Source organism: Polypterus senegalus, chromosome 6 (genome assembly GCF_016835505.1).
Source record: "Polypterus senegalus isolate Bchr_013 chromosome 6, ASM1683550v1, whole genome shotgun sequence".
NCBI lineage: Eukaryota > Metazoa > Chordata > Cladistia > Polypteriformes > Polypteridae > Polypterus > Polypterus senegalus.
In genome coordinates this window covers 10,603,220-10,616,816 of record NC_053159.1, presented here as the reverse complement: position 1 = coordinate 10,616,816, position 13,597 = coordinate 10,603,220, and the positions used below count along the sequence as shown (strand labels likewise).

The 13,597-nt window shown below is 43.5% G+C and overlaps 1 protein-coding gene across 9 annotated transcripts in view; it reads right to left on the bottom strand.

Moving 5' to 3' along the window:
* The window catches only part of LOC120530784 (nck-associated protein 5-like), a 746,735-nt gene that overhangs the window by 476,379 nt on the left and 256,759 nt on the right, over nt 1-13,597 (bottom strand). The window contains exon 1 of one of the 9 annotated variants that reach the window (XM_039755388.1): nt 9,408-9,608. The exons of the other annotated variants lie outside the window; for them this stretch is intronic. Coding sequence (XP_039611322.1) covers nt 9,408-9,412 — 5 coding nt within the window. The 5' untranslated portion in view covers nt 9,413-9,608. Of the gene's footprint in view, nt 1-9,407; nt 9,609-13,597 lie in introns of those variants that run through there. 9 annotated transcript variants of the gene reach the window in all.

Below are 13,597 nucleotides of genomic sequence, written 5' to 3'. Positions count from 1 at the left end.
GCAACACACAACCCCAGAGTCCCCAAAAGTCCAGGCCAACAACACAATGCCTTCTACAGGCCGCCTCCTTGCCTCTCCACCAAGACCTTGTCTTCTCGACCTCCCGACTCCAACCCCGAATGCAGGGAGGCGGCCCCTTTTATAATCACCCGGATCTGCTCGAGGTGCCTCCCAACAATTTTCCGCTGGCACTCCCCAGTGTGGCAGAAGTGCCGGCTGTGCACCCAGAAGCAATCCAGGACCCCGTGACCCACAGGCAATACACAGTCCCAAAGCACAAAACTCACACTATATACAAGCCTTTCTGGCACCACCACTCCTCCCAGGCAACCTCATCCTCTTCCTCCCAATTCCGGCCCCAAATGGAGGGAGGTTGCCTGCTTTAAAGCCCACTCGGAAGTGCTCCAGGTGCCTGACCAACTGGCTTTAATTGCATCTCCAGGTGGGGCTGGTAAGTCGTCCGATGTGGCGGCTGGCTCTCCGCTGCACCCCCTAGCGGCCACCCCATCTCCCAACCGGGCTGTGGTGGACTCTATGTCCCATGAAGCCACGGGGGAGACTGAGGAAGGACCCACGGCCAGGGAGACTGCCCCAGGCGCCCCGGGAAGGTATTGCACGGTCCATGGTGGCACCCCGGGACATATGCAGCAGAGGCGTCCCGACCGGGCATGGGACCCGGCTGTCCGTCACAACACACACTCTCAACAGCCACTATATTAGGTACACCTGTTCAACTGCTTGTTATTGCAAATATCTAATAAGCCAATCATACTCACACTCATGGTGCAAATCCTGACAACTACGCTAAGTGATTTGTCATGGAATCACACCATGGTCTGTTTCAGTCCAGATACTTACAATGAGGTTAACTGTCAGTGACCAGTTGTGAACCTGCAACATCCAGGTTATAAAGGCCTACTGAAGGCGCTCTGTTGTAGTGTTAGCTGGTAGGGGAACTCCTAGGCCCATGCACACAGGATTTACCTCTGCACAACGCAGGCTGAGCGTTTCTTGGTGACAATGGCAGCTCTCCCTCAGTCAGCACTAACCCAGCGTTTGTCAACCAGAACCACATCTGCACAATGGCAGCTCCAGAGCCCTCCAAACATGATTTACTCATTGTGGTGCACTGCCACTACACTCCACCCATTCATGGGCCAAATCCTGCCGACTACGCTAAATGATTTCTCATGGAATTACAGCATGATCTGTCCAGGTCTAGAAATTTAACTCTGGTTAACTGTCACTGGCCAGTCGTGAACCTTCAATGCAGATCGGTGGCACTGAGTCTAGGGATCTGCACTGGCAATTGGAAGGTTGCCGGTTCGAATCCCGTAAATGCCAAAAGAGACTCTGTTAGGCCCTTAACCTGCAATTGTTCAGCACTTTGAGTAGTGAGAAAAGCGCTATCTAAATGCAAAGAATTATTATTATTATTATTATTAATGTTCAGGTTGTTTTGCATCATACACTAATAGGAGAACTCCTAGGCCCACGCACACAGGAACTGCCTCTAAATGATGCAAGCACAGAGTTTCCGGGTGACATTTTGAGCTCTCCCTCAGTCAGCACCCATCTTTTATGTAGCACAGCTACTAAAACACCTTTGGAAAGGCAGAGTCACAATGGCAGCTCCAGAAGCCCTCCAAACATGATTTGTTCATTGTGGTGCGACCTACTGGATAAAATTCCTTGAGGGCAAGTAGTGACCATAAGAACATTTCATACGCCCCAATTCCATTATCGGCCTTTGCTTACTGTGGTCTCAGCTGAGTAAAAGGCTATCAACAATGCTGTGAATAGCAGCGCCCAACAATGGGGCCTTAGGGTGGGCAATAAATGTAGCAGCCCACTAAAAAAGATTAAGTGGAGCGGGGTAAGCTGTAAAACTGCCCGAGCTGCATGGTGGCAAAGTGGACAGTTTTGGAATGGAATCATTCAAATAAACGCTCCGATAAAAAATGCCTGTCCTTAGATGGTCTGTGGCACACTTCAAGGCGCTATAACTTCAAGTCATGTTTAAAATGGTGAAAGGTAGTACTTGGAGGGAGACATCGACAACAATTATTTCATAAGAAAAAAGAAACAGAAGTACATAATGTAATATTTACTTCACAATCACATTTACTAATAAAACACCTGAACACAAAGGAATTCAGTACGGAAATGCCAAAATAGTACAAGTGAGAGCTAATCCCAGACAGTTAATATTAAATTCACAAAAGTATTTGCTTGATCAGAATGGATGTAAGTTTTCCGGAGTTACAGCAACCATTGAAGATTATGTTTTATCATCTATACTAATAAAAGACAAAGCCCTCACTGACTCACTCACTCACTCATCACTAATTCTCCAACTTCCCGTGTAGGTAGAAGGCTGAAATTTGGCCGGCTCATTGTTTACAAAAGTTAGTCAGGTTTCATTTCGAAATTCTACGCATAATGGTCATAACTGGAACCTACTTACGTACATATATACGGCTATAGCCTGCAGCTCGGTCGCCGTGAGAGGCGGAGTTGCGTCCCTCATCGTCACGCCTCCCACGTAATTGAGTGCCTGCCCATATAAGGCCGTCCGTCAGCAACAATCCAATAGACACGCTGCCGCTAAATATTCGCGGGTGAAGGACTGTGCTTATGCAAACGAAGATGAGATGGTCAGGGACAGAATAGTGTTTGGCACAAACTCAGCGAAAGTGCGAGAGAAACTTTTAAGTGCCGGGCCTTAGCTAACATTAAATAAAGCCGTGGACATCGCGAGATCGCACGAGATAGCACAAGCACAGCTGAGAACCTTCGATGCATGTACTCCGAGGGTCTCACGTGAACTGACTGTGAACGCAGTACGCAGAGAACAAGTGAGAGCTCCAAGGAGGGCTGAACAAGAAACGCATTACACAACTGAGAAGGCAGCAAAAGAATATGAAGCGAGTGACGCATACAAGCATATTCATAAGTGCAGCTACTGCGGAAACAAAGCACACGATTGAAAAAGTCAATGACCAGCTAAAGGAGGACAGTGTGAAAAATGTGGTGAATTGAACCACTTCGCTAAAGTTTGCAGGACTGGGAAAGGTAAACCCGTGCATGCAGTGTGTGATGTCTCAGATAAAGAGGAAGACGAGCTGCTTATTGATGCAGTAAGAAAGGAACAACCCTCTGACGCTGAACAAGCCTTTGTAGACATATCAATAGGAAAGAACGGTGTAAAGCTTAAGTTTAAATTAAGTTCATAGACACGCTGCCGCTAAATATTCGCAGGCAAATCCACAACTTAATACCGGGAATGCCAGTTAAACATCTTAGATTCACGAGTACCGATTTGGGTAGTGATCACTTCGATGAATGAAACCTGTTATCTTTACAACGGTTGACAAACACGGAATGTAACTTGAACACAACACGTCCTCCAAATACGAACCTGATTGAAGGAAATAATGATAATCAAATCCTTGATGACAGCAACACTCATAACAGTCACAAAACAATTACATTGACAATCAGGTTACGTTATTTTTAAAATGTTTCCTTTTCTTTTTCATAACTTCTTCAACACAATACTTCTCCGCTGCAAAGCGCGGGTATTTTGCTAGTCTACTATAAAACACGCGGACCACCCTTCCTCTCAAGCCCTAGTAGTACATGAGTAACCAGCACGCTGACGCACCGCATACTCTTGACGGGCTGTCATTCATCGCTGCCTATCATATAACAGACTTTAGCAATTTGCTTCACGCTCAGCAGACACGTCACCTTCTCAATCAGTTTGCCATTGTGTTATGAACCAGAGAGTTCCTAAGCATTAAGTCCAGAAAATGAATCAAAATTCCCAATGGAGGGGGAAAACCATCAGACCCCAACTAGAAACTGAAATGTAGAATCTTTAGAAATGTAAAAGATGTATTTCCATAAAAAAAAATGCTCTGTTAGCGGCATGGTGGCACAGTGGGTAGCGCTGCTGCCTCGCAGTTAGGAGACCTAGGTGTTCGCTTCCCGGGTCCTCCCTGCGTGGAGTTTGCATGTTCTCCCCGTGTCTGCGTGGGTTTCCTCCCACAGTCCAAAGACATGCAGGTTAAGTCCATTGGGGATACTATATTATCCCTAGTGTGTGTGCTTGGTGTGTGGGTGTGTGTGCCCTGCGGTGGGCTGGCGCCTTGCCTGGGGTTTGTTTCCTGCCTTGCCTTCCTGGGATTGGCTCCAGCAGACCCCCGTGACCCTGTAGTTAGGATATAGTGGGTTGGATAATGGATGGATGGAAAATGCTCTGTTAATAGTGAAGCTCTAAAGAGTACAAAAGGCATAAGGAGTTGCCTGAAAAAGGCAATCCTGAAGCAGACAAAATCCTAATACACAAATCTTGATGAAAATACACTCGACTTGATGTTATGTTAGATGAATTAAGCAGAATGGACTGGTGAGCTTTATTGCACGGAATAGCCTGTTCTCATCCTGATGGTTCTAATCCAAAAAATGGTGAGTAGAAAAGAGCAAAAGTCTGAAATACAACAAAATTCACAAATTTGGCACCACTGAGGCCCAAACCCCAGACACAATTACACCCAACACAGTCCTGGGTTCAAATAAACAGGCAATCACAGCCCACCAAAACTGATTAAATGTTTCTTGTCCTCTCCTTCCACTCCTCTGGTGAGTATCGGCGACTCTCCTTCTGACCTAAATGAGGTGAGATGACTCCTTTAATGGTAGACCTGGGAGTACCTCTGCAATGTCATGGCACAGAATGGTGGAAGCACTTCCAGGTCACGCGGAAGTTGCCCAAAGTAAGGAGACCTTCTCATGGTAGGGCCCTCTGGCAGCACCTATGGATCCCGACAGGGTTGCCCTTCCGAATTACATGTCTCATGAAACCATGCGGGAGTCCAAACTGGGACCACGGCAGAGTAGCAGGGCCACTTTTCACCCTGGGAGATAAACTGTCCCCAGTAATCATTCTCCCCCACCCACCAGTCAATTTATTATATAATTTAGATAGGAACCTTGAGCCATCCCGGTCTGGTCACTTAGTCCATCAACTGCCGGGTAAGGCTTCACTCCTTGCCTCAGTCGGGATGCCAGTCCCACATTTATGCCATATTGATTGAGCCACAGATTAATGCCAGGGTCACTTCCTTGCAGAGCTTTCACGGGCTTCTCAAAGGCTTCCTTTCACCATACAAAGAGACTCTGTCATATCAGATTTTATGTCATTTCTAAATTTCCCCTATTTTTGGGCCCAAATGCATCAGGACATCAATGGGGGTCCTGTTGCCCCATCCTTCCTGCTAACCCTCAAACCCATGATATGATGACAAAAAAAAGCATTTCTCCCAGCAAGGTAAGCCATCACACTCTGTCCCAGTCAGGATGCCAGTCCAGCATTAATGCCATATTGATTGACACCATAGCCATAGCTTCATGTTAGGGTCACTTCCTTAAAGAGCTTTCATAGGCTTCTGATATCTTCAAGGACTTCATTTCACCATGGAAAGAGACTCAGTGATGTCAGTTGTTATGGTATTTCTACATTTCACTGATTTCTGTGCCCAAGAACATTTGTACACTCATGGGGGGTCCTGCTGCCCCATCTGAGAGGTGCTGCAGCTTCCTGCTAACCCTCAAACCCATGATATTAGTATGATGACAAAACAAAAGAATTTATCCAAGCTGGGTAAGCCATCACACTCTATCCCAGTCAGGATGCCAGTCCAGCATTTACGCCATATTGATTGAGCCACAGGTTCATGCCAGGGTCACCTCCTTGCAGAGCTTTCACACGCTTCTCAGGGGCTTCCTTTCCCTATGCAAAGAGACTCAGTCATATCAGATGTTATGGCATCTTGTGCCCAAAATGCATCAGAACACCAATGGGGTTTCCTGATGCCCCATCCTTCCTGCTAACCCTCAAACCCATGATATTAATATGATGACAAAAAAAGCATTTCTCCAAACTGGGTAAGTCGTCACATTTCTATCCCACTTGGGATGCCAGTCCTGCATTTACGCCATATTGATTGACCCCACAGCCACAGGTTCATGACTAGTGTTAATTCCTAGTAGAGGTTATCAAGGGCTTCCTTTCACCATGCAAAGAGACACAGTGATGGCAGGTGCTAAGGCATCTGAAAATTTCCCAGATTTTTGTGGCCAAGTACAATCGTGCACCTCTGGGGTGGTCTTACTTCCCCATCTGAGGGGTGCCACAGCTCCTTGTGACCCTCAAACCCATGATACTAGTGTGATGACAAAAAAAACAAACATTTCTCCCAGCTGGTTAAGCCATCACACACAGGATTATGAAGTCATTAAGTCCATCAACTGCCAGGTAAGGCTTACCCTAGATGGGATGCCAGTCCAGCATTCATGCCATATTGATTGACCCACAGGTTCATGCCAGGGTCACATCCTTGAAGAGCTTTCACAGGTTTCTCAAGGGCTTCTTTTCACCATACATAGAGATGCAGTAATGTCAGTTGTTATGTCATCTCAAAACTTCATCTTTGTTTTTGTTCTGAAACTTCTTCTCCATCCCCTTTCAGAAGCCACTTAACCAGAGCAGGGTCGTGGAGAAGCTGTAATGAATTTATTATATATATATATATATATATATATATATAAAAGTCAAATACCACTGACTCACTCATCACGAAATCTCCTGAACCATGAGGACTTGGCACTTGAAATTTGGAATGTAGGTTACCCTTGGCCCATAGGTGCTCGCGAAGAAACGGTTTTAAAAATTTCAAGGTCCAAGCACGTTCTGTCTGTCTGTCCACTTTTCACGAGAGAATAACTTAACAGATTTAGATCGGGTTGTTTTCTAGAATTTGCTTGAACTTTCCGGTTGATTTTGCGACTTCTCTCATCGTGCTAAGTACCAGAGTTCGCTTGTGGTACAGATTTATTTATGCAAATCCAACAGAGTGGCTGTGGGCCGAGAGCAGGGGAGTGGGTCCTTCAACATTCAATCGCCAACCTCTGCTCGAGTTGGTCTACCTGTCGCCACGTGTTGGAGCGCACCTGGCCTCCACTTACAGTCACATTAAAAAGTTTGGGATCCCCTCTTAATTCTTTGGATTTTTTTTCTCATTGGCTGAGCTTTCAAACTAGCAACTTCCTTTTAATACACAACATGCCTTATGGAAACTGTAGGATTTCAGCAGTGACTTTAAGTTTATTGGAGTAACAGAAAATATGCAATATGCATCATAACAAAATTAGACAGGTGCATAAATGTGGGCACCCCAACAGAGAGATGACATCAATACTTAGTTGAGCCTCCTTTTGCTCCTTTGAGCCTCTCGATGCTGTCCTTCTATAGCCTGTGATGAGTGTCTGGATTCTGGATGGAGGTATTTCTGACCATTCTTCATACCAAATCTCTCCAGTTCAGTTCAACTTGATGGCTGCTGATAATGGACAGCCTGCTTCAAATCATCCCATAGATTTTCAATGATATACAAGTCAGTGGACTGTGCTGGCCATTCCAGAACATTGTACTTCTCCTTCTGCATGAATGTCTTTGTAGATTTCAAACTGTGTTTTGGGTCATCGTCTTGTTGGAATATCCAATCGCTGCGTAACTTCACCTTTGTGACTGATTCTTGAACATTATCCTGAAGAATTTGTTGATATTGGGTTGAATTCATCCAACCCTCGACTTTAACAAGGGCCCCAATCCCTGAACTGGCCACACAGCGGCACAGCATGATGGAACCTCCACCACATTTGACAGGAGGTAGCAGGTGTTTGTGTTCTTCTTCCACCATGCAAAGCGCTTTTTGTTCTGACCAAGTAACTCCATTTTTGTCTCATCAGTCCAAAGCACTTTGTTCCAAAATGAATCTGGCTTGTCTAAATGAGCATTGGCATACAACAAGCGACTCTGTTTGTGGCGTGAGTGCAGAAAGGGCTTCTTTCTCATCACCCTGCCATACTGATGTTCTTTGTGTAAATTGCGCTGAATTGTAGAACGATGTACAGATACACCATCTGCAGCGAGATGTTCTTGCAGGTCTTTGGAGGTGATCTGTGGGTTGTCTGTAACCATTCTCACAATCCTACTCATATGCCGCTCCTGGATTTTTCTTGGCCTGCCAGACCTGCTGGGTTTAACAGCAACTGTGCCTGTGGCCTTCCATTTCCTGATTCCGTTCCTTACAGTTGAGACTGACAGTTTAAACCTCTGAGATGGCTTTGTGTAGCCTTCCCCTAAACCAGGAGACTCAACAATCTTTGTTTTCAGATCTTCTGAGAGTTGCTTTGAGGATCCCATGCTGTCTCACTCTTCAGAGGAGAGTCAAAGGGAAGGAAGCACAACTTGTAATTGACCACCTTAAATACCTTTTACCACTCATGATTTGACACTCCAGTCTATGAAGGCTTGACCGTCTCATCCAACCAAGTAATCAGCATTGAGCAGTGACAGGCATTCAAATCAGCACAATGACAAGGGGACCCACATTTGTGCACAGCCAGTTTTTCACATTTGATTTAATTTCATACAACTAAATACTGCGTCACTAAAAATCTTTGTTCGGAAAACACCGCAGTACTCGGATGTTCCTAGGAAATGAAAGACGTACCACTGTTATATTTTTATTTGAAAGGAAAGTCAATTATTATGCAGGCTGAGAGGGGTTCCCAAACTTTTTCATATGACTGTAGCTAGCGTTACCTGTTTGTTCAGCAGACATTATCATCTAGAGTTTGTTAAGGAGTAACGTTTGACGTTTTTGAGAGAGAGATCAGAGCTACGTGTGTCTTAGATGGTAGCTGCTGATAGCCAGAGACGTCACGGCCATGCGCTTTTCTCCCCACGAGGGGAACGCTCTCCCGTCAGAGCTGAACACGATCAGATACAGTGCCAACATCTATTGATTTTTAAAGCTTTTCCTGTGTCCTTACTATGTTGTCATAGTCATGGCGTACAGCTAGTCATTATATAAAAGAACAGCCCATGAAAGTCGTTATATTGGATGTACACAAACACCTCAACATTTGTACAAAGAGTATCACCCTTCAAAACACTGGACCATCTCTCAGATCGTCCTCCACAGTTAATTGTCTTTACTAAACAAAGCAAAGCTTGGGCACAAGTAATAGTAAAAGTGCCTGTCATCAAACTTACAACACCTTCGTGAGTGGCAGCGCCAGGGCAGCATTACACAGATTCACATTCAAAGCTGTGACACTCAGAGAGCTCTAATGACAACATCTAATCCACAGCACAAGACAAATCCCTGCTGAGCGCGGCACGTGTGACTTCACCTCTGTACTCGGAGAGACTTTTGCTTCTACATTTACTGAGTTTTCTCTCAACATCCCACACCATACACGCTCACAGGTCAGCAGTACCCACAGTTCCAGCTACCCAGCTAAAGTGATTACATTCAGGAGCCGTTGCTTACCTCATTACAAGGGCTACATATTGAAGGAGCCAGCCATGGAAGACAAATATAAACTAGCACACATCCTGTTATTTTTGGCCATCTGTGCTTCCGTATTTTCTGGGAGAATTACAACTCCTAATGTGAAGACTACAAGACAGAGTCAAGTGACTAAGAAACAAGCAGACCCTACTAATCAACGACAGAAAATAAGAGTCTTCAGAAAAAAGAACAACGTGCTCCCAACGTGCAGAGCTATTGAGACCAGTCTTGTTATTCGGAAAATGAAAGCAGAAAATGGTTTGATTCTGGTAGATAAGACCAAAGGGCAGGGCTCATAAAAAAGGATTAGGAAAGACAAAAACATGAGAAAGGGAGAAAGCTACAAGGCTACGACCGCTTTACAAGCCTCGTCTCTCATTTCCAATGTTTTGCTCAGATCGGATTTGCCTATCTTGACGGTTCAAGTACTGGTAGTGGGTCACAAATGGGAAACAATCACTCCAAGGATCGCACTCGATCACCCCACTGCTTGAGCCACCAAGGGGGGACACACATCTGTGTCACCAAGGCACCTTAATGGGAAAAAGTGGGTCACGACACCAAAAAGGTTGGGAAGCACTGCTCTGTATGAACCAACACAAGTAATAAAATACATTATAACACCTAGAGGTTTAATAAAAGATAAAACAAGAATCAACAACTCTATATCTTAGGCATCAGTGGGAACGTCTATCGATAATCCCCCAGGACACGGTGAACACATGTCCAGAATTCATACTCAGGTTCATCATTATATCGGTGGACTACATTCAGACATTAATTTTAGTATAGTCAGCAGGATAGATAGATAGATAGATAGATATGAAAGGCACTATATGATAGATAGATAGATAGATTCATTTTAGTATAGTCAGCAGGATAGATAGATAGATAGAAAGGCACTATATGATAGATAGATAGATAGATAGATAGATAGATAGATAGATAGATAGATATGAAAGGCACTATATGATAGATAGATAGATAGATTCATTTTAGTATAGTCAGCAGGATAGATAGATAGATAGAAAGGCACTATATGATAGATAGATAGATAGATAGATAGATAGATATGAAAGGCACTATATGATAGATAGATAGATAGATTCATTTTAGTATAGTCAGCAGGATAGATAGATAGATAGAAAGGCACTATATGATAGATAGATAGATAGATAGATACATTTTAGTATAGTCACCAAGATAGATAGATAGATAGATAGATAAACCAAGGGGGAAATTTGGCTTTTTACAAGAGCTATTAAAACAAATCAATCCATAAACAGATAAATAAATATACAGGATAAGACACAAATTTATGATGGAGTTCATCATTATATTGGTGAACTACACCCAATAATGTCTATTTAATTTGTTATTTTAACTTATACAGTTTTTAATTTTAATTTTTTTTTTTCAATAATATAATTTTTTCATTTTTAACTTACAGTTTCTCCACAACCCCAAGATCAACTTGCTTTGTTTCAGAGTTTCAACCGCCGGGTCCTGAGCTGCTGCTGTTAATAATGACACATTCTATTGCCCCACTTCTTTGATGACCATCCTCAGTTCATCAAGGAGGACCAAGAGAAGAAGGGGATCACGATGTCACCACAAGCAATAAATACTTTATGTTTTGAGGTTAACTGAAAGAACACATCAAGTGTCAACTCCTAACTACCTTTTTATTGACGTTTTGTTTGAGGCCCACAGGTCTGCATGTTTCACTGGTGTCATTCAGAATCGACTTTAAAATTCTGCTTATGGTCTACAAAGCTTTAAATAATCCCGTTCCATCTTATATATCGGAATGTCTGACACCTTATATTCCAAATCATAACCTTCGATCTTCAAATGAGTGTCTGCTCAGAATTCTAAGAGCTAAACTTAAAAGAAGTGGTGAGGCAGGCAGGCGGCCTTCTGCTGTTATGCACCTAAAATCTGGAATGGCCTGCCAATAGGAATTCACCAGGCTAATACGATGGAACACTTTAAAACACTGCTGAAAACACATCACTTTAACATGGCCTTCTCATAACTTCATTTTAATTTAATCCTGATGTTCCGTATATTCAATTAATTATCATTACCATTCATGGTGGCTCTAAAGTCCATACTGACCCCTACTCTCTCTTCTGTTCTTTGTCCAGTTTTCTTTGGTCTGTGATCTGCGCCACCACCACCTGATCAAAGCACCGTGATGTCCTACATTGATGGATTAAAGGCCAGAAGTCCACATGACCATCATCATCAAGTCCTTTCATGAGAACCCAGAGTACATTGAGGACAGATCATTGATGTTAGGTAGAATGCCTACAGGGGGCCGGGTGGTGTCGTGGCCTCGGACCCCCTGCAGATTTTATTTTTTCTTTCTTTTTTTTTTGTTTTTTCTGTCCTCCCTGGCCATCGGACCTTACTCTTATTCTATGTTAATTAGTGTTCTCTCATTTTAATTCTTACTTTGTCTTTCATTTCTCTTTTCTTCATCATGTAAAGCACTTTGAGCTCCATTATTTGCATGAAAATGTGCTCTAGAAATAAATGTTGTTGTTGTTGTAGTGTCTTCACTATTTTTTATTTTAGAAGTAGGCTCAAACCAGTGTCTTATAATGGTGGTTTTTAGACATGCAGTAGCACACAACATGTCCATGTTATTCCTGGGCCATTGAAGTGTCCAGAGCAATGGAGAATTTGGTAGGCAGAGACGATGAAAAGGCTTGTGAAGAAGCTAAGTGAGCTGGTGGCGCGCTACTATTCACGTATGCCCGAGCCAGCTGTGTGTGTGTCCCTTTAGTGATATCTACAGTGGCATCCAGTGGTGGTAACCAGAAGCTCTTAGTGAGAAGACGCCTCACTGCCTGGTTGCTACAGAAGGGCAGCAGCGGCACCACGACTTGTCATTTACGCAGCGGCAGCGGTGGCAGCTGAAAATCAGGAGAGTGGCAGGGCTGTGCTGAGGCCTCCATGGTGACAATCAGGGACATCAAACACTTTCAGGAGCAGGTGATACGAGAGGGGACTCGGCACATCCTCCTCTTGCCATTTAGTACAGCAGTTACCAATCATCGCAGCAGCAGTGGCATGAAGGGAGAACTTTAAATGTCATAGGTTTAGAGGTCAGTATTATGAATTCTTCTGTTAATATAAAAGGCATTATTAATATTTATTTATTTGTAATACCTCTGGTCTCGCGCTTTACTTTGTTTTCAGTAATACTACTACTTCATAGTAATTGCTGCCCAGATGGTGCAACATGTTGACGACAAAAATTCATTCCGTTGTTTCTTTTTTGGCTCTTCATTCATTTCTTGTAGGATTCTTCCAATTTCACTTGAACAGATGGATCCGCAAACTTAAATAAATATCTACTACCCCCTAACAACTTTCCACAGTTGCTTAACAGCTGAAACAAATGTGGTGAGTTCAAATAATTCTGAAAATGCTCCTGGGATTTTCTACCGCACAGCAAAAGTGTACGTAAGAGAAGCAAATATGTTCTCCCCTGTGACATTTGGTACATTTAACAAAAGGCCAAGTTAGCGTTATACTCTATAGGACCCATCAGGACTTGAAACAACCTGTTTGGTTTCTCTCAATAAGGCAAAGCTTGCCAACCCAGAGCTAAAGGTGTTCACATCTCTTACTTGAAAATCCCCAAATCTTGGACTTCACAAAAGCAGAATGTGGAAAAATACGGTGGATAACAGAGCAGTTAGGACTGGCGCCTGGCACCCCTGAGTTCCAGTCCTGGCCCGGGCACTGTTCATGCAGAACTCCGATTTCGCTTCTCCATGAGTTCGGTGAAAACACAGAAAAGTTTCTCATTGCCCTTGTAATGGCGTCTCTTTTCTATACTGACAAAGCAATGGCAGCTAGAAGAACAGCTGTAAAACACTTTCATTGCTGTTTAGAAAAAATTAGGGAGACGTCTCCCCTCGACGCTCACATATACTCAGATATAGGAATGGATATTTGAGGAGTAAACCGTAAGACAATGATTAGATTTTTATACAAAGTTATTGTCTGTTCTACCTGCATTGTTATCACTCTTTAATTTAAAATAGTTTTTTATCAGTATGCTGCTGCTGCAGTATGAGAATTTCCCCTTGGGATTAATAAAGTATCTATCTATCTATCTTAAAAAACCATCGACAACAAATCTAATCAAA